The sequence below is a fragment of the Coregonus clupeaformis genome, chromosome 27, assembly GCF_020615455.1.
Source record: "Coregonus clupeaformis isolate EN_2021a chromosome 27, ASM2061545v1, whole genome shotgun sequence".
Classification (NCBI taxonomy): domain Eukaryota; kingdom Metazoa; phylum Chordata; class Actinopteri; order Salmoniformes; family Salmonidae; genus Coregonus; species Coregonus clupeaformis.
Window position 1 is genome coordinate 15,380,559 of NC_059218.1, and position 27,714 is coordinate 15,408,272.

Below are 27,714 nucleotides of genomic sequence, written 5' to 3' on the forward strand. Positions count from 1 at the left end.
AAAAAGACACCTAGGTCGCAATAATTGTCTTCCCTGTTAAAATAAATGTTAAATAAAAAATAAAATGAGTAGCCTTATTACATAGGGTTGTCTTGCAGCTCGTCCCAATTCTGTCCAACAGAGAAACTGTCAAAGCATCCCAGTTGAACTCACTCTCAAAAATCATCACATCAGCTCTCTTCTGAGAAATGTTTATGCATAAACACACACACAAACACAACCGCACACACATACACACACACACTTTCTCTCCCTCTCTTTCACACACATACTTGCGTCAGAGCTGTCTATATTGATGCGTCTCAGTGTTTTGGACAAAGACGTGTGTTCGTTGGTGATTGTCTCTCCGCTGTCTCCTCAAATGTCCTTCATCACGCACCCCCCCTCTCTCTCTCTCTCTCTCTCACACTCTCGCTCTGTCACGCTCAGCCTTTCCCGCCAATCGATTGGTAACAGTCTTGTCTAAGACATCCTTTAATGTTCCACTCATCTTTCTTCCTCTTTCTTCTGCACACACTATTTAACACTCCTCTATATCATACTCTTATCTAACGCTCCCTCCCTCTCTCCCCTCCCGATCTGTCTCTCTCTAGCTCTGCATCTTTCTCACTCTCTTGTTGCCTCCATCCCTCTCTCTATCTCTGTCTCTCTCTCTCTCTTTGTCTTTCAGCTCTTTCTCCCTCCTGTCTGTCTGTCTGTCTGTTTTCCGGTCCGTCCATCAGTCTTTCCTCTCTTTCTCTGTCTCTTTGTCAGCCGATATCTGCATGGTGAGTGGAAAGTGGATAGTGTACTATCTAGGGTTGAGTGGGCACCTTCACATGATGTCCCATGTAGCTCAGTTGGAGAGCATGGCGCTTGTAACGCCAGGGTTGTGGGTTCGTTTCCCACGGGGGAATGTATGCACTCACTAACTGTAAGTCGCTCTGGATAAGAGCGTCTGCTAAATGACTAATCAGACTGATAGGATCCTTTTATCTCTGTCTATAAGCTCATCACCTCACTCTAAACAACACACAAGTACACGCACACGCGCACACACACACCGGCTTGCACGTACACATATACAAACGCACACATTGCGCTGTTGGAGTCTTCTAACATTTAAAGGGGCAATATGCACGCGCTATATAAATGTTTTGACACTTAAAGGGACATTTCACCCTGGCTCTGCCACTGCATACTATATTAACAACATTACGTTTTTGTCATACACATCAAAATTATCCACACCATAAGTTAGAACGAGCACTTTTTATTGTCACTGGTAGAATCAGGAACTTTAGACTTCCTGTAAATTCGCTTGCTTATAGTGAACCAAAAAGTCCAGCATTCATAGCGAATGCAGATACCGCCCCGCTAGGTAGAGGGGGCGTGGCCACAAACGTGAATTTAGATGGAATTGTTTACTTTGAATGAACAACACACAGTAACCTTTGAACTTCTCTAGGCAAAAATAATTATTTTTTGGCTTGTTTTTCACTAATGTTTGTCATCATGCCCGTGTGGTGTTCTGTGCCTGGCTGTGCTAATTACAAACAAGCACAAAAAGGAGTTATCTTTCACCGTTCTACCTACCGGAGATTTACCCCGATGCTGCCAATGGCTTGCGGCTATCAAGAATGATGCTTACTGTGACCAAAAATTATCAGAGGGGTTTGCAGGCTGAACTGACTGGGAATACACTTTGACGCCAGCTGAGAAGTAATGCGATACCATCGTTTTTTTCCATCACAACAAGACAGAATGTTCTCGATTAGAGGTAACCTAATGTTAGCTAGCTAGCTACAGTGCTGGGTTGAATTCCGAAAGCCATCAGCTAAATCACATAGCTATCTTTTGGATACACACTGTCAATCAATTTTGCCTACCCAGACAGCAAAATATTTCCTCCCGCTTGCTATTTTCCACCTTCCCAAGGCTATAAATTCCTACCACCAGCGGGCGAGCGGAATTTGCCGTTCAAAATGTGATTTGCATCTCTGGCGGGTAGCCCCCACTCATAGGACCGCTATAAGCCCTTGGCAGGCCGCTTTTGAATCTCTGCCATTTAGCCTCCACTCAGAGGACAGCTATAAGCCCTCGGCCAGCCATCTAGCCATGAGTTAATTTGAAAGACAATAGCAAGGAATTTCTCTAATCTCAAATTGGGCCAACCACCTTCCAGCTAACCACAGCCAGCCAGAGGCTGCAAGCTGTTTTTGTTGTTTCTATAAATACCTTACATTTGTTGTAATTTTAATTTGATTTGATTTATTTGCCAATTTTAAAAACACAATACAACCACACATCTTGACATAATGCATTTAAAATCATCGAGGATACCCCTAATAATTTTCAGTTGAAGTTAATTAATGATATATAGATTATGCCCCAATATAGCCTCCATTTTGCCATTTGATTTAATATACTATATTTTCAAGGCAATACAAACTGTTCCTTTCTATCAATAAAGGGTTTTGCTTTGTTAAAAGATGTCACTCCCTAAACTGCCTAACCCACTTGAAGAAAAGAGTTGATGACTGTTAATTACTGTCAAAGGCGGGTGGGCTGTGTGAGGGAAAATGGCATGTTAACGGCAGGACCATGGTACCCCATGAATGAGGTGCTGGGCAAAAAAATTGACAATATTGAAATGTCCATGTTAGGTGTGCTACGCTAAGTCTAAGAGAGATCAATACAATTAATGGGGTGGTTAAATTGTGTATTTTGTTGTAGGTGGTACGGAATCTGATTCCACCAGAGGTGAAGGTAAGTTCGCAAAAATATTTACAAGCTGATGGCTAAGAGAGCTCAATTTACAGTAAGCATGACCAGTGGCGTGTATTCATGGATCCCATTCCTTCAATTTGCAAGAGGCTGAATGTATCTCACTGGAGAAAGCATCCGAGCAAGCAAAACAGTGCCCCTCTGTCATCTATCTGATGCTGTCTGACCAAACAGAGTATGACATTGGTGCTACCCATAGCATTGAATGCAAGGGAAGCCAGCAAGAATTTGGCCTCCCTTGATATTTTTTAAAATACAATAATAGCCAATCAGCGTTGAGCTAAACTGAGTGAGCTCAACTGTGAATGGTCCTGGCTCACCAAAAAGTGTCAACAAAAGCCGATTTTGGCTTCACACCAATCACATCAAATCAAAAGCCAAACGTCATTGACAGAACTTGAATTGTTATATCTCGTTGTTGTTTGCTTCTTTGTCAAATGATGGACATGTTTGGATGTTGCACTGTCATAGATGATCTTGTCCAATCCAATATTGCTGCTTGCAAGTCTTTCAATGAAGTCTGCATTGCTAAAATGTTGAAATCCATAGCCATTTCATTTGGAGGATGTTAGACTTTTGAACTGTGACCGATAACAGTGGAGACTAAACTTAATATACCCACTTTTTACCCTCCTTTGCCAAAGTAATGTAATTTGCATTAAGGTTTTTGATATACTGTAGGCTACAATCTATGACTCATACTCTCAATCCTGCCAATAGAGAAATCCACACTATGTACAGTAGGTGGTGGCACCTCTTAAACCCCACATAAGAAGTTGAAGTGCCCAATTCCAACGCAGAATCGCATTAGTGGAAACAAAGACTGTTATTAGAGCAAGCCTGGTTGTAGCTAGATATTTTTTGGTTGCATCAGAGACAATTTTAGCTAACCCTAACCCTTTTCATAACCTTAACCTAATTCTCCTAACCTGCCACATTAATTATCCTAAACTGCTGCTTAAGTTCACCTATCCTGCTACGAAAAGTCACTTCTGCTAGTCAAAACTGGCAGATCTGCCCTGAGAGCAGTCTGAGTATCCACTATTGCGGTACAGCAACTTCAACCGGAAGTTACCATTCTCGGCTAGGAGCAAGCAGAATGGCGATTGCGAATTTTTAAAAGAAAATGCCACAGGCTTTTGGAACTAAAGAACAGTTGTAATTGTTTGTATGTATCACCACTAAACGTTTTAAAATATTGAACAAATAATACACTAGTGGCACCCATTCAGTCGATATAGATAGAGCACCAGCTAACTTAAGTAGGTAGCATAGGTTTCTGGCTGTAAAGTGTCTGCATCCCTTTTAAAAAAAGCCCATTTTGGGTTATAGTCTTTCAGAGACTGGAAAAAATGTGTCACCTTGTATATTTAGCAACGACTCCGCTGATAGGAACATCGCTGAAAGACGTACAATGGCTCTATAGAACAAGGACAACCATATCTACACACAATTTTTTTTTAAATAGTGCGATCGGTATAACATAGAGGCTTCGCGAAATGCCACAAAGCAGGACTACATTTGTTTTCAGATCTCGCCCCCCCCCCACCTCAATACGCCGGAAGTCGTCATATGGTGTATTGTTCGGCACGTGAAGCCCAGTCCAGCCCTCTTCGTGGCCAATTATGTGTGAAACACATCTCACTGACTTAGAAATCCCTCGGACATGATTTGAAAAAAAAAACAGGGTCCCCTAGGGGGGAATTCCCCTTTAAATTAATTAATAATATCTATCCATTGATTCTTGAAAAATATGTCTCATGAGCTTAGTTAGACTGTCATACCCCATCAGAACCCAAAATATGTTTGTTTTACTCCATTGTTTGTAAACAATGTGAATGTAAACACACTGTATAACCTCAAAACATGGTGAAAACTATAATTGTGATATGATGAATGGTCAGTCCTTGTATCCATAGCTCTGACCATGAATTTGAAAGTGGTTACATTTCTTCAGCCCCATCCCTCAGCCCTAAAGGCTCAGGAGTCTGTGTGAAATACAGAAACAGAGAGAGAGTTCAAATGAAGTATGATCAATCGTCAGATAGCGTGTTTATCTTTGATGAACTGAGAGGGAATACACAAATTATATAAAATATAAACACTCTCTCTCTTCCACATATACCAAGCAATGGTGGAGTGTGTGTGTGTGTGTGTGTGGTGGATATTTATTCTACAGTGAAGCTCGTATGTCTCCTAGAGAAGCTGCAGATTACTTCTCAGTGCTTTAAATAATGAGAAATGTGAACTGGCGCAAAATGAAATTGGAAAGAAAATAGCTTTTCGTGCCAGGATGGAGGATAGCTTCAGTTACAGACACACACACACATTCAGAGAATAGCTTCTGTTCGTTCATCTCAATCAACAGGGGAGATTTGTATTCTAAGTAGACCCTCCGTATCAGAAACAGACTCACACACACCAACACTGTTACTGTAACAGACATAGCAACAAGGTATAATGGTCTGACTTCAGTATTCAACATTTGTCCAGGGCGGGGCTAAACGTCAAATTTCGACAGTTAAGTTTAGGCATTAATTCTGACTGATTAATGTAAGGGTTAAGGTTTGGGATTGAACCCACAATCCTTGGAGCCAGAGTGTGCAGTTAAAGCCCTTTCTCTACAACCACAATGACCTAGCAAGCCAGGAGCCTACTAGATGGTAATAGGTGCTCACGTTGCCCCTAGTGGACGGTATTCATCTCCCGACGTCCTGGGGACTGGACAAATGTGGAATACTGAAGTCGATCTGGTGTGACCTGCCTGGACATAGACTAAACACACACACATCCAGTGGTACCTGAGATGATGGAGGCATGTCTAAAGTCTTCTGAGAATTCGTGGAGCTCATAGGGCGACAGCTCATAGAAGTCCTCCCCTGGAACACAAGAAAACATTAGTGAGTGAGAGAGCGAGCGTGTGCATGTGTGTGTGTTAGAGAGAAACAGAGGTATTAGGAGCTGTTTAGCATTGGGATGGAACCCAAGACAGCAGCCATTAAACCATTCTTAGAACATCAAATCAAAAGCAAAGACATATACCATTTCATTTTCAATTCCAGCAACAATGTTGCCTTACTTTTAACAGTTGACTACACATTATCAAGCATTCACACTAGTCCTGACAAAACACATTATATTCTGCTGGTGACTCGCTGCTTTGATGTGTGTGTGTGTGTGTGTGTGTGTGTGTGTGTGTGTGTAGAGGGGTATGGTACCTTAGAGGTTTAGTGAAGCAGGTGACAAGGCTCCATGTTTATGTATGAGGCTCTGAAACAAGGTTTCTGTATGTAAGACTGATTCCACCTGCAGTCATACTTACAGTTACTGATTCAACCTCCCCCTCCCCTCTCCTCTCCTCCCATCTCTTTTCTACTCCATCAAAACCATATCCTCTCCTATCCTGGGTTCTCTATCATCCCCTCTCCTCATCTTTCTCCTCCTCCTCCCCCCTTTCTCCTCTCCTACAATCCTCCCCACTCACCTGACCGGTATGTGTGTGGTCAGCTGTATTGCAATCCTCCCCTCTCAACTGACCGGTATGTGTGTGGTGAGCTGTATTGCAATCCTCCAACCTCACCTGACCGGTATGTGTGTCGTCAGCTGTATTGCAATCCTCCAACCTCACCTGACCGGTATGTGTGTGGTCAGCTGTATTGCAATCCTCCAACCTCACCTTGCCAGTTCCTGTAAGTCTCAGCTCACCAATCCCATTGCTCATCAGAGAGCTAATCCACCAACCTCTGGCCTCCTCATTGCTACACTCCATTCCAAAACACACACACACACACACACACTATTGAGGAGTCTTCATTGCGGGGGCGTTCAGCTTACAGGTGGGTAATTTATGTAAAGTCACTGTTTCGCTTCCAACACTACCTCTGATTAAATGTGCGAGTCTCTCTCTCTCTCTCTCTCTCTCTCTCTCTCTCTCTCTCTCTCTCTTTCTCTCTCTTTCTGTGGGCTCACAAATATTGCTCAGGAGAGAACTGATATTATTAGCTGACCACCAGCCTGGCTAACATCAGAACGCTCAGTCAACACCCCAGTCATGATGACAGGAAGTAGGTAACGAAAACACCAATTCTCACAATGCTAATTTGGCCTTATAGCTATGGAAAGACTATAAACATGGACATGAAAATTGTTATGAGTTTAGCCTCCACCACATCCCTGGGTTTTACATTCCTGGTCTACACATTTATACGTCTCCAAGTCAATGTTATTTCAACTTCAGTTCAGGTCTACATTAGCTGAATGTACTGTAAGTTCAATTCTAGTTCAAATTAGCTCAATGTTAGTTCAAAGTTAAAATACTTTAAATTACAGTGGCTCAGTTTGCTAGAGGAAGAAATACACAATCTGCATGTGCGTGCTTGCGTGTGTCTTTGTGTGTGTGCAGAGGGTGAATGTTGGTGTTTGTGTAGAGCAGTGGTTCCCAACCTTTTTCGGTCTACAAGCCATCAGACTGCTGAACACTTTAACTGGACTGACCACCAGCACTGACTGCACCATTGCACACATGCACTCACTCACGCACACACCCACACAGATATACACACACACACCCACTCACATACATACAGTGCCTTCAGAAAGTATTCATACCCCTTGACTTATTCAACATTTTGTTGTTACAGCCTGAATAAAAAATTGCTTAAATCGTTTTTTTTCTCACACATCTACACACAGTACCCCATAATGACAAAGTAAAAACATGTTTTTACACATTTTAACAAATCTATTGAAAATGAAATACAGAAAAATCTCATTTACATAAGTATTCACACCGTCAATACGTTAGAATCACCTTTGGCAGCGATTACAGCTGTGAGTCTTTCTGGATAAGTCTCTAAGAGCTTTGCACAGCTGGATTGTACAATATGTCCATTATTAATTTTTAAAGTTCTTCAAGCTCATTGCTAGATAACCATTTTCAAATATTGCCCAGCAGATTTAAGTCAAAACTGTAACTCGGCCACTGAAGAACATTCAATGTCTTCTTGGTAAGTAACTCCGGTGTAGATTTGGTATTGTGTTTTAGGTTATTGTCCTGCTGAAAGGTTAGTTCATCTCCCAGTGTCTGTTGGAAGGCAGACTGAACCAGGTTTCCTCTAGGATTTTGCCTTTGCTTAGCTCCATTCTGTTAATTTTTTTATCCTGGAAAACTCTCCAGTCCTTAATGATTACAAGCATACCCATAACATAATGCAGCCGCCACTATGCTTGACAATATGGAGTGTGATACTCAGTAATGTGTTGTATTGGATTTTCCCCAAACATAACAATTTTGTATTCAGGACAAAAAGTTAATTGCTTTGCCACATTTTTTGCAGTATTACTTTAGTGCCTTGTTGCAAACAGGATGCATGTTTTGTAATATATTGGTATTCAGTACAGGCTTCCTTTTTTTCACTCTGTCAATTAAGTTAGTATTGTGGAGTAACAACAATTTTATTGATCCATCCTGTTTTCTCCTATCACAGCCATTAAACTCTGTAACTCTTTTAAAGTCACCATTGGCCTCATGGTGAAATACCGGAGTGGTTTCCTTACTCTCCGTCAAATGAGTTAGGAAGGACGGCTGCATCTTTGTAGTGACTGAGTGTATTGATACAGTGCCTTCAGAAAGTATTCAGACCCCTTGACTTTTTCCACATTGTGTTATGTTACAGCCTTATTCTAAAATGTATTTAAAAATAATAATCCTCAGCAAACTACACACAATACCCCATAATCACAAAACAAAAACAGGTTTTTAGAAATGTTTGCAAATGTATAAAGAATTTAAAAACAAAAATACCTTATTTACATAGGTATTCAGACCCTTTGCTATGAGACTCGAAATTGAGCTCAGTTGCATCCTGTTTCCGTTTATCATTCTTGAGATGTTTCTACAACATGGACATGATTTGGAAAGGCACACACCTGCCTATTTAAGAACAAAAACCAAGCCATGAGGTCGAAGGAATTGTCCATAGAGCTCCGAGACAGGATTGTGTCAAGGCACAGATCTGGGGAAGGATACCGAAACATTTCTGCAGCATTGAAGGTCCCCAGAAACACAGTGGCCTCCATCAAACTTAAATGGAAGAAGTTTTGAACCACCAAGACCCTTCCAAGAGCTGTGCGCCCGCCAAACAGCAATCGGGGGAGAAGGGCCTTGGTCAGGGAGGTGATCAAGAACCCGATGGTCACTCTGATAGCGCTCTAGAGTTCCTTGGTGGAGATGGGAGAACCTTCCAGAAGGACAACCATCTCTGCAGCACTCGTCACCAATCAGGCCTTTATGGTAGAGTGGCCAGACGGAAACCACTCCTCAGTAAAAGGCACCTAAAGACTCTCAGACCATGAGAAACAAGATTCTCTGGTCTGATTTAACCAAGATTTCACTCTTTGGCCTGAAAGCCAAGCGTCACGTCTGGAGGAAACCTGGCACCATCCCTACGGTGAAGCATGGTGATGGCAGCATCATGCTGTGGTGATGTTTTTCAGTGGCAGGAACTGGGAGACTAGTCAGGATCGAGGCAAAGATGAATAGAGCAAAATACAGAGAGATCCTTGATGAAAACCTGCTCCAGAGCGCTCAGGACCTCAGACTGGGGTGAAGGTTTACCTTCCAACATGACAATGACTCTAAGCACACAGCCAACACAACGAAGGAGTGGCTTCGGGACAAGTCTCTGAATGTCCTTGAGTGGCCCAGCCAGAGCCTGGACTTCAACCCGATCAAACATCTCTGGAGAAACCTGAAAATAGCTGTGCAGCATTGCTCCACATCTAACCTGACAGAGCATGAAAGGATCTACAGAGAAGAATGGGAGAAACTCCCCAAATACAGGTGTGCCAAGCTTGTAGAGTCATACCCAAGAAGACTTGAGGCTGTAATCGCTGCCAAAGGTGCTTCAACAAAGTACTGAGTAAACGGTCTGAATACTTATGTAAATGTGATATTTCAGTTTTGTATTTTTAATACATTTGCAAAAATTTCTAAAAAACGGTTTTTGCTTTGTCATTATGGGGTATGGTGTGTAGATTGATGAGGGGAAAAACTATTTAATCAATTTTAGAATAAGGCTGTAACCTAACCAAATTTGGGAAAGGTCAAGGGGTCTGAATACTTTCCAAATGCACTGTACACCATCCAAAGTGTACTTAATAACTTCACCATGCTCAAATGAATATTAAATTATTATTTTTATTTTTTATTTTTTTACCCATCTACCAATAGTTGCCTTTCAGGCTGTAACACAACAAAATGTGGAAAAAGTCAAGGGGTGTGAATACTTTCTGAAGGCACTGTACACACACAGACACATATAAACTCATGCTACACACACATCACAACTGCTACCAGACTCTTATTATGATTGCTAAATACTGCATAATTTAAACACTTGTCCCCCAATCCTTTCTTCCCCAAAACACATGTAAACTTTGGACTATAAATTGTGCCTTCCTGTATTATACTTATGCAAAAAAAAATATTATATTCTACTGAGCCATTTACTTCATGTTTGTATTCTTATCTTTTATAATTTTTTATTGTTGTTGCATTGTCGAGAAGGAACCTAGAGTAAGCATTTCATTGGACAGTGTATACCATGTGTATTCCATGCATACGACTAGTAAAACTTGAAACTTGAAGCTACTGTACCACCAACTGAATTTTGCTCTGCCTGGAGAACCCCTGAAGTACCCCCTCATGTGCATTTTACCAGTAGGCCTATGGTCTCATTAGTCTTCTCAAATCCTAGTACCCCTGATTGGGAACCTGGTGTAGTGTGTGTGTGTGTGTGTGTGTGTGTGTGTGTGTGTGTGTGCGCGTGCGTGCGTGCGTGAATGTGTGGCGTGATTGCATGCGTGTTGTGGAGTAAGCTGAATTTGAGGAGTGAGAAACTGCTTTAGCTGCATTCCTCTCTCAAGCCCTCCTCTCATCTTTCACTCCTCCTCCTCCTCCCCTTTTTAATTATTACTGAGAGAGAGGAGGGAGGTATGTAGATGTGTTTTGTTTATCCTGTAATGAGTGAAGCAGTGAACTGCCTCAACAGCCTGAACACTGAACCACGCAGACCTAGCAAAATTAGAGAATAATTACTTATAATTACCCTACTCTGTGTGTGTGTGCCTGTGTATGCGTGTGTATATGTGTATGTGTGTGCGTAAATGTGCGCGTGCGTGTGTGTTTGTGTGTGGAGCAGTGAGTTCTTCTCATTCATTTTTCTGCTCTAGTTCAGTTGCATACTTAGCACTAAATCACTGTTTCTCAACTCTCTCCTGAGGCACCACCACACAGTACAGTTTTGTTCTAGCCCTACACAGACTCTAAATCACCAGCGACACACACACATACACACATGCATGTTCTAACACCATCTTTTGATGCCTACACAGAGTTTGAACTCGCTTAATCATTTATCTCATGAGTCACACAAGCTGTTTCTTTTTACTCTACTGTACGTGTGTGTGTGTTTGTGTGTGTTTCCTGCCAGAAAATGAAGTGAGTAAACAGAGAGCAATAATGCCATTCCTCAGTGGAACAGCACTAAGCTCCTTCATTAGTCTGAATAGCAAATTAGTTTTTATTAGCCCGAATGCTACGTACCCCAGTGATTAGCTTGTAGGCTAAATACCTGAGTCAATGCGTAATCTATTAGCTTGAATTTTTCCTTGTTGATGTGTAAGCCTGCATGCTAAGTACTTGAGTCAATACTAGAAACCTGAGAGATTAGCTTGATCGCTAAATACCGGAGTGCCTAAATGCTACATGGCGGAGTCATTAGAGTGAAAGCTGATTTATTAGCTTGGATGCTAACTGTTGGCATCACTAGGCTGCTCTTTGTTCCCCAATGTGTTCCAGAGAACAATACCTAATGAATCCTGCTCTGCTGTGTTCCTTTCAGCCGGTGTGTGTGCGTGTGTGATGGATCAGCCACAGTCCCGTCAGTCTAATAAGCGCTTAAGACAAAGAACCGTCCAATGACAAACAAGGGCTGTGACAGCCAATGAGTCAACCCTGATTAACCGATCTGTTTGGGACTGGCTGCTGATTAAAATTAAAATAAATGTGACCAAATGTTTTTCTTGTTGGGGAGAGTGGGAGGGGCTACAGACACAATACACACATGTACTGTATATAATTTCATAGCTCTCATCCACCAGTGGGCTGCCACTCACTTTTTTTAAGTACACAAATACAAAGCATTGATCACCATGATCATACCACAGAGCCAAAAAGTAACAATACATTTAGTCAAAAAATAGATAAATCAAAGTGAGCCTCCACCCCCAACCTCCCACCCCATTCCCCCAATCCCACCCATCCAACATGTGTCAATCCAACCACCCACCTCCTGCCCCCGCCCCCCCTCTCAACCGGAAACCATGTTTTCCACCCCTTCTTCACAGATGAATCCCGGTTTCAGCTGTACCGGGAAGATGGCAGACAAATGGTAAGGGTAGGTAACAACACATCTGCCACACTGATCCTCAACACGGGGGCCCCTCAGGGGTGCGTGCTCAGTCCCCTCCTGTACTCTCTGTTCACCCATGACTGCATGGCCAGGCACGACTCCAACACCATCATTAAGTTTGCCGACGACACAACAGTGGTAGGCCTGATCACCGACAACGATGAGACAGCCTATAGGGAGGAGGTCAGAGATCTGGCCGTGTGGTGCCAGGACAACAACCTCTCCCTCAACGTGACCAAGACAAAGGAGATGATTGTGGACTACAGGAAAAAAAAGAGGACTGAGCACGCCCCCATTCTCATCGACGGGGCTGTAGTGGAACAGGTTGAGAGCTTCAAGTTCCTTGGTGTCCACATCACCAACGAACTATCATGGTCCAAACACACCAAGACAGTCGTGAAGAGGGCACGACAAAGCCTATTCCCCCTCAGGAGACTAAAAAGATTTGGCATGGGTCCTCAGATCCTCAAAAAATTCTACAGCTGCACCATCGAGAGCATCCTGACTGGTTGCATCACCGCCTGGTATGGCAACTGCTTGGCCTCTGACCGCAAGGCACTACAGAGGGTAGTGCGTACGGCCCAGTACATCACTGGGGCAAAGCTCCCTGCCATCCAGGACCTCTATACCAGGCGGTGTCAGAGGAAGGCCCTCAAAATTGTCAAAGACTCCAGCCACCCTAGTCATAGACTGTTCTCTCTGCTACCGCGACGGCAAGCGGTACCGAGTGCCAAGTCTAGGTCCAAAAGACTTCTCAACAGCTTCTACCCCAAGCCATAAGACTCCTGAACAGCTAATCATGGCTACCCGGACTATTTGCACTGCCCCCCCACCCCATCCTTTTTACGCTGCTGCTACTCTGTTAAGTATTTATGCATAGTCACTTTAACTCTACCCACATGTACATATTACCTCAACTACCTCAACTAGCCGGTGCCCCCGCACATTGACTCTGCAACGGTACCCCCCTGTATATATAGCCTCCCTACTGTCACTTTATTTTACTGTATATATAGCCTCCCTACTGTCACTTTATTTTACTTCTGCTCTTTTTTTCTCAACACTTTTTTGTTGTTGTTGTTTTATTCTTACTTTTTTTGTTTAAAATAAATGCACTGTTGGTTAAGGGCTGTAAGTAAGCATTTCACTGCAATGTCTGCACCTGTTGTATTCGGCGCATGTGACCAATAAAATTTCATTTGATTTGATTTGATTTGAAATGGCGTTGTGTGGGCGAGCAGTTTGCTGATGTCAACATTGTGAACAGAGTGCCCCATGGTGGCGGTGGGTTTATGGTATGGGCAGGCATAAGCGAAATCCATAGATTAAAAGGGCCTAATTAATTTACTTAAATTGACTGATTTCCTTATATGAACTAACTCAGTAAAATTGTTGAAATTGTTGCCTGTTGCGTTTATAGGTAGGTTGTTTATTTTTATGTGTTGAGATTATTCTTTATAGAGTTAAGTGTATTTGTCCAGGCCTCAATTGTTTCTTGACTAGCACCATTCATTCTCGCTGTCTAAAATTAAAACGTTATAACTTCTAATAGAAACCTTATCCACCTGTGAATTGGGAGAGAGTGAGATGATTTCCATCTACGAGCCAAAATTGTTTTTTTGCCGCAGTTCTGCCTGCCAGCAGTAATCGTCTCTGATTTATTGAGAGATTCAAGGAGCGATCATCGTTAAATAACGTAGAAGATGCAAAGCACTGAATATTTACATTCACACACTTCAACATCTATTTTGTAACTTTGTCCCAGAAGCATTTAACTGCAGGGCACTCCCACATCATATGAAGGAATGTGCCTACCTGATTTAGGGGACACAGTGAACAGTTGGGAGTTGGGGCCAATTTCATCATGAAACGTTTCCTTGGTGTTAAATACAGTCTGTGAAAAAACTTAAAATGCATACAGTGCCTTGCAAAAGCATTCATCCCCCTTGGCGATTTTTCCTATTTTGTTGCATTACAACCTGTAATTTAAAATGATTTTTATTTGGATTTCATGTCACGGACATACACAAAATAGTCCAAATTGGTGAAGTGGAATGAAAAAAAAAAATGGTTTCAAAAAATTATAAAAATAAATAACGGAAAAGTGATGCGTGCATATGTGTTCACCCCCTTTGCTATGAAGCCCCTAAATAAGATCTGGTGCAACCAATTACCTTCAGAAATCACATAATTAGTTAAAAAAGTCTACCTGTGTGCAATCTAAGTGTTACATGATCTGTCACATGATCTCAATATATATATACACCTGTTCTGAAAGGCCCCAGAGTCTGCAACACCACTAAGCAAGGGGCAACACCAAGCAAGCGGCACCATGAAGACCAAGGGGCTCTCCAAACAGGTCAGGAAAAGTACAGATCAGGGTTGGGTTATAAAAAAATATCCAAAACTTTGAACATCCCATGGAGCACATTAAATCCATTATTAAAAATGGAAAGAATATGGCACCACAACAAACCTGCCAAGAGAGGGCAGCACCACCAAAACTCACAGACCAGGCAAGGAGGGCATTAATCAGAGAGGCAACAAAGAGACCAAAGATAACCCTGAAGGAGCTGCAAAGCTCCACTGAGGAGATTGGAGTATCTGTCCATAGGACCACTTTAAGCTGGGCTTTATGAGAGGCCAGAAAAAAGCCATTGCTTAAAGAAAAAAATAAGCAAAAAGCATGTGGGAGATTCCCCAAACATATGGAAGAAGGTACTCTGGTCAGATGAGACTAAAATTGAGCTTTTTGGCCATCAAGGAAAACACTATGTCTGGCGCAAACCCAACACCTCTCATCATCATCCCCACAGTGAAGCATGGTGGTGGCAGCATCATGCTGTGGGGATGTTTTTCATCGGCAGGGACTGGGAGACTGGTCAGAATTGAAGGAATGATGGATGCCACTAAATACAGGGAAATTCTTGAGGGAAACCTGTTTTGTCTTCCAGAGATTTGAGACTGGGACGGTGGTTCACCTTCCAGCAGGACAATGACCCTAAGCATACTGCTAAAGCAACACTCGAGTGGTTTAAGGGGAAACACTTAAATGTCTTGGAATGGCCTGTCAAAGCCCAGACCTCAATCCAATTGAGAATCTGTGGTATGACTTAAAGATTGCTGTACACCAGCTGAACCCATCCAACTTGAAGGAGCTGGAGCAGTTTTGCCTTGAAGAATGGGCAGAAATCCCAGTGGCTAGATGTGCCAAGCTTATAGAGACATACCCCAAGAGACTTGCAGCTGTAATTGCTGCAGAAGGTGGCTCTACAAAGTATTGACTTTGGGGGGGTGAATAGTTATGCACGCTCAAGTTTTGTCTTATTTGTTGTTTGTTTCACAAAAAAATATATTTTGAATATTCAAAGTGGTAGGCATGTTTTGTAAATCAAATGATACAACCCCCCCAAAAAATACATTTTAATTCCAGGTTGTAAGGCAACAAAATAGGAAAAAGGCCAAGGGGGTTTAATACTTTCGCAAGCCACTTTCAGTTGATGGTCCGGATTTGGGGATGCCAATGTCATATTTTTCCATATTCTGTTCCAGTTAAAGGGTTGTTCAGATTCACTTAGATCTGTGGACCATTCCTTTTTAATGCCTAGCTCAGAATATGAGCTTTCAAAAACGTATATTATAGAGTCAAAAGTTATATTATACCAGTCAAAAGTTTGGACACACCTACTCATTCAAGGGTTTTTCTTTATTTTTACTATTTTTTACATTGTAGAATAATAGTGAAGACATCAAAACTATGAAATAACACATATGGAATCATGTAGTAACCAAAAAAGGTTTAAACAAATCAAAATATATTTTATATTTGAGATTCTTCAAAGTAGCCACCATTTGCCTTGATGACAGCTTTGCACACACTTGGCATTCTCTCAGCCAGCTTCATGAGGAATGCTTTTCCAACAGTCTTGAAGGAGTTCCCACATATGCTGAGCACTTGTTGGCTGCTTTTCCTTCACTCTGCGGTCCGACTCATCCCAAACCATCTCTATTGGGTTGAAGTCGGGGGAGTGTGGAGGCCAGGTCATCTGATGCAGTACTCCATCACTTTCCTTGATCATATAGCCCTTACACAGCCTGGAGGTGTGTTTTGGGTCATTGTCCCGTTGAAAAACAAATGGTACCCCCACTAAGCGCAAACCAGATGGGATGGTGTATCGCTGCAGAATGATGTGGTAGCCATGCTGGTTAAGTGTGCCTCGAATTCTAAATAAATCATTGACAGTGTCACCAGCAAAGCACCCCTACACCATCACACCTCCTCCTCCATGCTTCACGGTGGGAACCACAAAAGCGGAGATCATCCATTCACCTACTTTACGTCTCACAAAGACTCGGCAGCTGGAACCAAAAATCTCAAATTTGGACTCATCAGACCAAAGGACAGATTTCCACCGTTGTAATGTCCATTGCTCGTGTTTCTTGGCCCAAACAAGTCCTTCTTCTTATTAGTGTCCTTTAGTAGTGGTTTCTTTGCAGCAATTCGACCATGAAGGCATTATTCACACAGTCTCCTCTGAGCAGTTGATGTTTAGATGTGTCTGTTACTTGAACTCTGTGAAGCATTTATTTGGGCTGCAATCTGAGGTGCATTTAACTCTAATGAACTTATCCTCTGGATCTTCCATTCCTGTGGCGGTCCTCGTGAAAGCCAGTTTCATCATAGCGCTTGAAGGTTTTTGCGACTGCACTTTAAAAGTTATTGAAATGTTCCATATTGACTGACCTTCATGTCTTAAAGTAATGATGGACTGTCGTTTCTCTTTGCTTATTTGAGCTGTTCTTGCCATAATATGGACTTGGTCTTTTACCAAATAGGGCTATCTTCTGTATCCCGCCCCTACCTTGTCACAACACAACTGATTGGCTCAAACACATTAAGAAGGAAATAAATTCCAAAAAGTAACTTTTAACAAGGCACACCTGTTAATTGAAATGCATTCCAGGTGAATACCTCATAAAGCTGGTTGAGAGAATGCCAAGCGTGTGCAAAGCTGTCATCAAGGCAAAGGGTGGCTACTTTGAAGAATCTCAAATATAAAATATATTTTGATTTGTTTAACACTTTGTTGGTTACTACATGATTCCATATGTGTTATTTCAGAGTTTTGATGTCTTCACTATTATTCTACAATGTAAAAAATAGTAAAAATAAAGAAAATCCCTTGAATGAGTAGGTGTGTCCAAACTTTTGACAGGTACTGTATGTGTATAAAACAATATAATTTAGCACACAATAACAAAATATACATATTTAATAAAAGCAATCACATAATTTTACCTGCCTGAGTGGCACCAGCACATCTAACTGCAGTGAACTCTGCAGATTGTTCAACAAATTAGGGGGAAAAAAACAAAACCCAGATTTTCCCAAAACTGTGGAGACTGAAGGGATATCTAGTGTTATCCATTCCTGAGAATGGGTATGGTAACTTATGATTCTTAACTTAATTAATGAACTTATATATGAAGGGAGTTTCTGTAAGATTGCTATGTAAATAAATAAAAGATAATGCAGCTGTCTTCTTACAGACAGAGAGGTCCATCCCACATTTTTATACAGACTACAATGATGAGTCCTAAAATTGTCCCTTGTGATAAAACTTATTGCGGAATGGTAGACTGCGTCCAAGGGTTTCAAAACAGAGGTTGCCACATGCATGTAAACAATATCACCAAAATCCAATACAGGGAGAAGCATTGTTTGAACAATCTTTCTCCTATTTTCAATACTGATGCATGATTTATTTTGATATAAAAAAAAACTATCTTGGATCTTAGCTTCTTAGTAAGATTTTCTATATGCGCTACAAAGGACAACTTGTCATCAATCCAGACATCCAGGTACTTATATTGAGAAACAAGCTCGATTTGGCCTCCATTTGTAACGCAAATATGCAGGTGCTCAAGGTCAACATTTCGTGACCTAGAGAACAGCATGAGCTTGGTTTTACTTGTATTTAACACTAATTTGGTGATTTCTGAATTGAATCAAAGTCATGCAGAAGTTCACGATAGCACAGGAATACAAAATGGTGTAATCTGCATAGAGATTAATGTTTCAAGTATTAACAGTATTTCCTATGTCATTAATATACAAGGTGAACGATAATGGACCCAAAATTGAACCCTGAGGAACACCTTTTTGAATCTCAAGAAATTCAGATTTAACCCCATCTGTGAAGATGGCCTGAGTTCTGTCGCTAAGATCATTCTGAAACCATAAACAGGCTGTATATCCCAGGCCTATTTTTGATAACTTCTTCAGCAAAACAGAATAATCAATAGTGTTGAACGCCTTTGACAGGTCAATAAACAAGGCAGCACAGCTCTTTTTAGCATCCAAGGCATTGACAAGATCATTAACAATTAGCGTGGTTGCTGTGGTAGTACTATTACATTTACATTTTAGTCATTTAGCAGACGCTCTTATCCAGAGCGACTTACAGGAGCAATTAGGGTTAAGTGCCTTGCTCAAGGGCACATTTACGTCATTTAGCAGACGCTCTTAAACAGAGCGACTCACAAATTGGTGCATTCACCCTATAGGCAGTGGGATAACCACTTTACAACTATGCCCAGGCCAAAACCCTGATTGGTTTATATTAAAAATACAATTATCAGATAAAAAGGAACAAAGTTTTACATTAACCAAGGATTCAAAAATCTTAGCTAGTCTTGAAATGTGGCGATAGTTGTTAAGATCATTTGTATACCCACCCTTATGGAGTGGCAGCAAATTTGCAGATTTCCATGCTTTTGGAGTACTTCCTGATAACAATGTTAAATAACAAATTTATGGACCTCACTTTGTGCACGGAGGCATTCCTGCTGAAACAGGAAAGGGCCTTCCCTAAACTGTTTCCAGAAGAATCATCTGGAATGTCATTGTATGCTGTAGTGTTAGCATTTCCCTTCACTGGAAATAACGGGCCTAGCCCGAACCATGAAAAACAGCCACAGACCATTGTTCCTCCTCCACTGAACTTTACAGTTGGCAGGTAGCGTTCTCCTGGCATCCGCCAAACCCAGATTCGTGCGTCGGAATGCCAGATGGTGAAGCATGATTCATCACTCCAGAGAAAGCATTTCCTCTGCTGCAGAGTACAAAGGCGGCGAGCTTTACACCACTCCAGCCGACGCTTGACATCAGTGATCTTAGGCTTGTGTGCAGCTGCTCGGCCATGGAAACCCATTTCATGAAGCTCCCGACGAAAAGTTATTGTGGTGACGTTGCTTCCAGAGGCAGTTTGGAACTTGGCAGTGAGTGTTGCAACCGAGGACAGACGATTTTTACAAGCTACGTGCTTCAGCATGTTCTGTGAGCTTGTGTGGCCTATCACTTCGCGGCTGAGCTGTTGTTGCTCCTAGAAGTTTCCACTTCACAATAACAGCACTTACAGTTGACCGGGTCAATTCTAGCAGGGCATAAATTTGACAAACTGACTTGTTGGAAAGGTGGCATCCTATGACGGTTCCACATTGAAAGTCACTGAGCTCTTCAGTAAGGCCAATGTTTGTCTATGGAGATTGCATGACAGTGTGCTCGATTTTATACACCTGTCAGCAACCGGTATGGCTGAAATAACCGAATCCACTAATTTGAAGGGGTGTCCACATACATTTGTATATATAGTTTAGCTAGCTAGCTAGCAAACGTTAGCCTGCTAGCTAGCTAAGTTAGCTAAGAAAACGTTGGCTAGCAATAAAGAAGTCAATGTACTTACCCAGCAGCTTTGAATCTACAGTAGGCTTAAGCTATTACTGTAAAGAAATACAGTATGTTAGTCATTTTTCAGGCTTCCAATTACAGTTAATTACAGTATTTTTCAGCATTTTACCTATAATGCAGCGCTATCTATAGCATTAATGCTGTAAAACACATGTACAGTATTTTACTGTGCATTCTACAGTGTTTTACTGTTGAGATTACAGAAAAGTCTTACAGTGCAGGAATCAACAAGAAGAAAAACAAGCAAATGCAAAAAAGCAATTGTGTAGTATTATACAATGGTTGGGTATAATCCTGAATGCTGATTGGTTAAAACCGTATTCCAGTCAGTGTCTATTCCACAAGTTACCACGGGCTATATCTATGACGTTAAAATGACTATTTACTCTGTTCCATCTGACTGCGCAATCCACTGTCTCATCAACCCAGCCAGGCACTTAATAAACTTGATCTCCACTATAAAAAGCATCTAGACATTGTCTCACATTTCTTTTAGACTAACATTTTGTTTTCAACAGCGGAGATTTGTATAAACCTTGCTGTCTGTCTCTTTGACATTTGTAACATTGTTTCAATATTCAAATTCGATCTCCAGCTGTCCCATATTAATGAACGTGTCGGGAGTCGGGATGAGAGAGACAGGCAGGCAGCGTTTCTCAGCCAGTCGAAATCTTGAATCAGCTGGCATCATTTTTATGGATATATAAAAAGAAATGTCAATTGAAAAAAGGTCAAATGAAACGACGTCCAGCTTTAGTTTGAAGTGATTGTGTTAGCTGCGTTGTTGGCTAGCTCCTCTGAACAACAGTGTCGTGACGAGTGAGCACATTTTCTATGTCAGGTGAAATCGCGCCTCATTAGCTCATTGTTATGGATGTATCCAAATAAATGTCACTAGAAAACAGCTTAAACAAATGCAAACACGGCTACTTTGCTGTTATTCTGTCTGCACGTGACTGTAAGTTAGCCGTAGTTGGCTAGCTAGCAAGCAAGGGATAAGAAAGTTGCCAGCCAGTATGGCAATGAAAGATTCAGAACGAATGACTGGGTCGCGTCCATAGATACAGAACAAAAAGACTGAACGTCTGGGTCGCGTCTCTAGCAACCGAACCGATAGAATGAATGACCGACCAGCCAGCTTGGGTAGCAACCCTAGATTTGTGTTGGGACTATATCTTGTGGAAGGATGAAATAGTATGAATACATTTTTCAAAATAACATTTTAAATGAAGATATGTCAATCATTATTTAAATATGTTGGTAACCCGTTGTATAAAAGTGATAATGCCCTCGAATGTCATGCGACGTGTATGCGGTCAGCGAAGTCAAACGCAGGACACAGAGCGGCTGGCAACATACTTTTACTGAACACAGTAAATAATGTACAAAAACAACAAACCTCCAAACAGGGAGGAAAACACAATAACCCGTACACCAAAGCAACTGCCGGAATGACAAAGAACAATCACACACAAAAACCAATGAGAGACAGGGGGTAATATAGGGAATACAATACAACATAATGGGAAACAGGTGTAAACAATAAAGACCAAACAAGACAAACACCGAAACATAGATCGGCAGTAGCTAGTACTCCGGGGACGACGAACGCCGAAGCCTGCCCGAGCAAGGAGGAGGAGCAGCCTCGGCTGAATCTGTGACAGTACCCCCCCTTGACGCGCGGCTCCAGCCGTGCGCCGACCCCAGCCTCGGGGATGGCCAGGAGGACGCGGAGCAGGGCGAGTCGGATGACTCCGGTGGAAATACCTCAACAGGGAGGGATCTAGGATGTCCCTCCTAGGGACCCAGCACCGTTCCTCCGGACCGTACCCCTCCCACTCCACGAGATACTGCAGACCCCCCATCCGACGCCTCGAATCCAAGATGGAACGGACTGAGTACGCTGGAGCTCCCTCGATGTCTAGTGGGGGCGGAGGAGCCTCTCGTACCTCATTCTCCTGGAGTGGACCAGCTACCGCCGGCCTGAGGAGAGACACATGGAACGAGGGGCTAATGCGGTAATTAATGGGCAGTTGTAACCTATAACATACCTCGTTCAATCTCCTCAGGACTTTAAATGGCCCCACAAACCGCCGACCCAGCTTCCGGCAGGGCAGGCGAAGGGGCAGGTTTCGGGTCGAGAGCCAGACCCGATCTCGCGTTGCATACACCGGAGCCTCACTGCGGTGGCGATCGGCGCTCGCCTTTTGCCGCCTGATAGCCCGCTGCAGATGGACATATGCAGCGTTCCATGTTACTTCCGAGCGCCGAAACCACTCATCCACCGCAGGGGCTTCGATCTGGCTCTGATGCCAGGGTGCCAGGACCGGCTGATAACCCAGCACACACTGAAAAGGCGTAAGATTAGTGGAGGAGTGGCGGAGTGAGTTTTGGGCTATCTCTGCCCAGGTTATATACCCCGACCACTCCTCCTGTCAATAGGACCTCAGAAACCTACCCACATCTTGTTTTACTCTCTCCACCTGCCCATTACTCTCAGGGTGAAAACCTGAGGTAAGGCTAATCGAGACCCCAGACGTTCCATAAACGCCCTCCAGACTCTAGAGGTGAACTGGGGACCCCGATCAGACACTATATCCTCAGGCACCCCGTAGTGCCGGAAGACGTGAGTAAACAGGGCGTCGGCAGTTTGTAGGGCTGTAGGGAGACCTGGCATAGGAATGAGACGGCAGGCCTTAGAAAACCGATCCACAACGACCAAGATCGTAGTGTTCCCCTGGGAGGGGGGAAGGTCCGTGACAAAATCCACCGATAGGTGAGACCACGGCCGTTGTGGAACGGGTAGGGGCTGTAACTTCCCTCTGGGCAGGTGTCTAGGCGCCTTACACTGGGCGCACACCGAGCAGGAGGAAACGTAAACCCTCACGTCCCTAGCTAAAGTGGGCCACCAGTACTTCCCACTAAGGCAGTGCACTGTCCGACCAATACCAGGATGACCAGAGGAGGGTGACGTGTGAGCCCAATATATCAGTCGATCACGAACCTCGAGCGGCACGTACTTCCATCCCTCTGGACACTGTGGGGGAGAAGGGTCGGCACGTAACGCCCGCTCGATGTCCGCATCGAACTCCCACACCACCAGACAAGACTCTGGAAGTATGGGAGTGGGCTCAATGGACCTCTCCTCTGTGTCATATCGTCGGGACAGGGTGTCTACCTTAGCGTTATGTGATCCTGGTCTATAGGTGAGCTTAAATACAAATCGGGTAAGAAACATGGCCCACCTGGCCTGGCGAGGGTTCAGTCTCCTCGCTGCCCAGATGTACTCCAGGTTACGATGGTCAGTCAGAATGAGAAAAGGGTGTTTAGCCCCCTCAAGCCAATGCCTCCACTCCTTCAGGGCTTGAACCACCGCTAGCAGCTCCCTGTCCCCCACGTCATAATTGCGCTCTGCCGGACTGAGCTTCTTAGAATAGAAGGCACGGGGCGGAGTTTTGGTGGTGTACCCGAGCGCTCAGACAGTATAGCACCGATACCCGCCTCGGACGCATCCACCTCAACTTGGAACGCCAAAGAGGGATCCGGCTGTGCCAGCACCAGAGCCGAGGTGAACAGGTCCTTCAGATGTCTAAACGCCCTGTCCGCCTCAGCCGACCACTGCAGACGCACCGGGCCCCCCCTTAGCAGGGAGGTGATGGGAGCTGCTACCTGTCCAAAGCCCCGGATAAACCTCCGGTAGTAATTGGCAAAACCCAAGAACCGCTGCACCTCCTTCACCGTGGTGGGAGTCTGCCAATTACGCACGGCTGAAACGCGGTCAATCTCCATCTCTACCCCTGACGCGGACAACCGATGTCCCAGGAAGGAGATGGACTCCTGGAAGAACAGACATTTCTCCGCCTTCGCATACAGGTCATGCTCCAACAGTCTACCAAGCACCCGACGCACCAGGGACACATGCTCGGCTCGTGTAGCGGAGTATATTAGAATGTCATCAATATACACCACAATATACACCGCATTCATTAAACCGTATGGCATGACGAGGTACTCATAGTGACCCGAGGTGGTACTGAATGCTGTCTTCCACTCATCTCCCTCCCTAATGCACACCAGGTTGTACGCGCTCCTGAGATCCAATTTTGTGAAGAATCGCGCCCCGTGTAAGGACTCCGTCATACTAGCAATCAGAGGGAGAGGATAGCTGTATTTGATTGTAATCTGATTGAGACCACGGTAATCAATACACGGGCGTAAACCCCCATTCTTCTTCTTCACAAAAAAAGAAACTTGAGGACGCAGGGGAAGTGGACGATCGTATGTATCCCTGTCTCAGAGATTCGGTGACGTATGTCTCCATAGCCGCCGTCACCTCCTGAGACAGAGGATACACATGACTACGAGGAAACGCAGCGCCTACCTGGAGGTCTATCGCACAATCCCCCTGTCGATGAGGTGGTAATTGAGTCGCCTTCTTTTTACAGAAGGCGAGTGCCAAATCGGCATACTCAGCAGGAATGTGCATGGTGGAAACTTGGTTCGGCCTTTCCACCGTCGTTGCCCCTACGGAAACACTTACACACCGCCCGACACACTGATCAGACCATCCCTTGAGAGCCCTCTGTTGCCATGAAATGTTGGGATCATGAGATGTTAACCAGTGAAGCCCCAACACCACGGGAAATGCAGGAGAATCAATCAAATATAACCGTATAATCTCCTCATGGCCCTCCTGCGTCTTCATCTTAAGTGGCGCTGTGACCTCCCTAATCAATCCCGACCCCAAAGGGCGGCTATCTAGGGCATGGATGGGGAAGGGCACATCAACTTGTACAATAGGAATCCCTAACTGATACGTGAACCGGCGATCGATAAAATTCCCAGCTGCGCCTGAATCTACTAGCGCCTTATGCTGGGAGTGAGGAAAAACCTCGGGAAACACAACTTTAATACACATATGCGCAACAGAGAGCTCTGGGTGAGTTGGGTGCTTACTCACCTGGAATGACTCATCAGTGCGCTGCCTACTGCCTCGATTCCTAGGAGACCCTCCCCAGCACCGACCCGCATTGTGTCCTCTGCGGCCACAGTTGGTGCAGGGGACGGCCTCTCTCCTGGTCTCCCTAGCACCAGCACCCCCAACACCAGCACCCCCAAGCTCCATAGGGCTCGGCTCGGAAGTGCTGGGGGGTGGAATGGACGGCCCCGACTCCGGACGTCCGCGGGTAGCCAACAGGGTATCTAGGCGAATCGACATGTCCACCAGCTGATCGAAGCTTAGGTTGGTGTCCCTGCAGGCCAATTCCCGACGCACGTCCTCCCTCAGGCTACACCTGTAGTGGTCGATGAGGGCCCTCTCATTCCATCCCGCGTTGGCAGCCAGAGTCCGGAAGTCCAGTTTGAACTCCTGCGCGCTCCTCTTCCCCTGTCTGAGGTGGAACAGACGCTCACCCGCCGCCTTCCCCTCTGGGGGATGATCGAACACCGCCCTGAAGCGGCGGGTGAACTCCGCATAGTTGACTGTAGCGGCGTCTATTCCCCCCCACTCGGCGTTGGCCCACTCCAGCGCCTTGCCGGACAGACAGAAGATGAGGGCGGACACACTCTCGTATCCCGAGGGCACCGGGTGGATGGTTGCCACTCCTGCTGACTCCATGTCTAGGTGTGTGATTCTGTCACGCGACGTGTATGCGGTCAAAGTACTTTTACTGAACACAGTAAATAATGTACAAAAACAACAAACCTCCAAACGGGGAGGAAAACACAATAACCCGTACACCAAAGCAACTGCCGGAATGACAAAGAACAATCACACACAAAAACCAATGAGAGACAGGGGGTAATATAGGGAATACAATACAACATAATGGGAAACAGGTGTAAACAATAAAGACCAAACAAGACAAACACCGAAACATCGATCGGCAGTAGCTAGTACTCCGGGGACGACGAACGCCGAAGCCTGCCCGAGCAAGGAGGAGGAGCAGCCTCGGCTGAATCCGTGACATCGAAGCTGGTGTTTGGAGGATATATTGGCTCGGTTTGCAACACCCGTGTCAAAATATCCTCCAAACACCGGCTTCTCTGGCATTATCACTTAAGTAGCCCATATGGGACTTGCCATCTCTCCAAGCTAAAGACAAACATTTAACAACAAATTGTAGGGGGATAGCTAACGACTTATTGCCATATTTAGCCCAAATGGATTCAATGTGCTGTAGCCACACAAGAAAGCAGTACCAGTACGTATGACACCTCCATTGTCCATTGTTCATTAATTGGCATGGTATCATCACTGTGTAAATGTCCTGGACCATAGGCAATATAATTATAACAAGTCCAATACTCAGCAATAATATTAATATTGTTCCTTGTACCCAAACATGATGGGGTGTCCTCATCATTGTCTTATGCTGAGGGCAGCATCATAGCCATAGGCTAGGCTGCGTGATTGTGCATGGATAGCATAGCTGACTAATGAGCTAGTCATGTGGTTCCATCTGTCGGCTTGTCCCCTTGTGTGTTGGGTTTGATGTGCTTCCTTGGCAGTGGAAAATGTGAGTGTTGTGTTCTGAAAGGTCAAGATGAGTTTTGCCGATGGATGAAGCAGCATCTCAGGTTTAGCTTGCGTAGCTGGGCTCTCTGTTTTAGCAGTTCGGCACTGAGATCTCGGTAGATGCTGATCCTCTTCCCTGCATAGGTCAGACCCCCATATTCCGCTGCAAGGCGAACAAAACGCTGCTCGACTTCAAAGCTGTGGATCCATACAATCATTCAGCGAGAGCCGTTGAGGAGTTGACCCGTGCGGTGCGCAATGTTAATCAGCGGCATGGGACCCAGCTTCTCCTCCCCGAACATTCATAGAAAAGATTGCTCATGAAGGAAGTTGGGTTGCCTGCTTCCACATCAGTTTCAAATCCTGTGACCCGCACATTGACCCGCACACGTTTAATTATCCCTTCCAACTTAGCTTGCGCTGTTTCCAAGTCAGAGCCAATGCACCTCTGTTGCATTGGCTGTCTTCTACAGACTTTACACTTTAGTTGAATAGGTATCCACTTTAGCAGTGAGCACCGCCAATGATTCATTTACTGGTTTTAATTGTAAGTCAAGGGCAGAGGTAATCTCCTCACAAACAATCTCTTGTACAATCTCTTGTATAGTAGCAGCCAGCTCTTTCTGTTGTCTGGTGTTGAGAGACGCCTTGTTCCCACAGTTGAATTGTGGAAGGAAAATTCTACCTGCTGGAGCATAATAGACCTGCTAGTTATTTCTTGTCACACAATGAATGTCCCACACCTTAATATGAGGTTTGGTGTTAACAAGTTTTAGGAAATAAATCTGTTAATTCATAGCAATTTGCAAAAGAAAGCCACGAAAAGGCCACGCTTTTCAATGCATGCCACCAGAACCGGAGCCTATCATCTTCCAAGCAAAGTTTTGGCTGCTGTTATTTTCTGAAAAACATTGTGTGCTTGCATTATGTCAAACACTACTTGTAAATGAGAAGCAACAAATAATTGGTGCGACAAACCTGCAACCCAGAGAGTCCTGAACAACAACTTATTCATAACAAGCTAGCATGACTCACTGATTAGCTACAGTTTACTCAGGCCATTATAAACTGTAATTAACATTTGTGTGAACATATGGCTGGTATATAAACACATCTGTTCTGTTGTTATTTGATGTAAAGAATGCTGATTGTGTTTTCCTCCAGCTGTTGACAGGATAACAAAGGAAAAACAGCTCTATCAGAGCTGT

The 27,714-nt window shown here is 44.0% G+C and overlaps 1 protein-coding gene across 1 annotated transcript in view; it reads right to left on the bottom strand.

Moving 5' to 3' along the window:
• The window catches only part of LOC121541550 (GDNF family receptor alpha-2), an 87,822-nt gene that overhangs the window by 41,379 nt on the left and 18,729 nt on the right, over positions 1–27,714 (bottom strand). Inside the window, exon 4 of the mRNA XM_041850628.1 lies at positions 5,568–5,645. Coding sequence (XP_041706562.1) covers positions 5,568–5,645 — 78 coding nt within the window. The remainder of the gene's footprint in view (positions 1–5,567; positions 5,646–27,714) is intronic.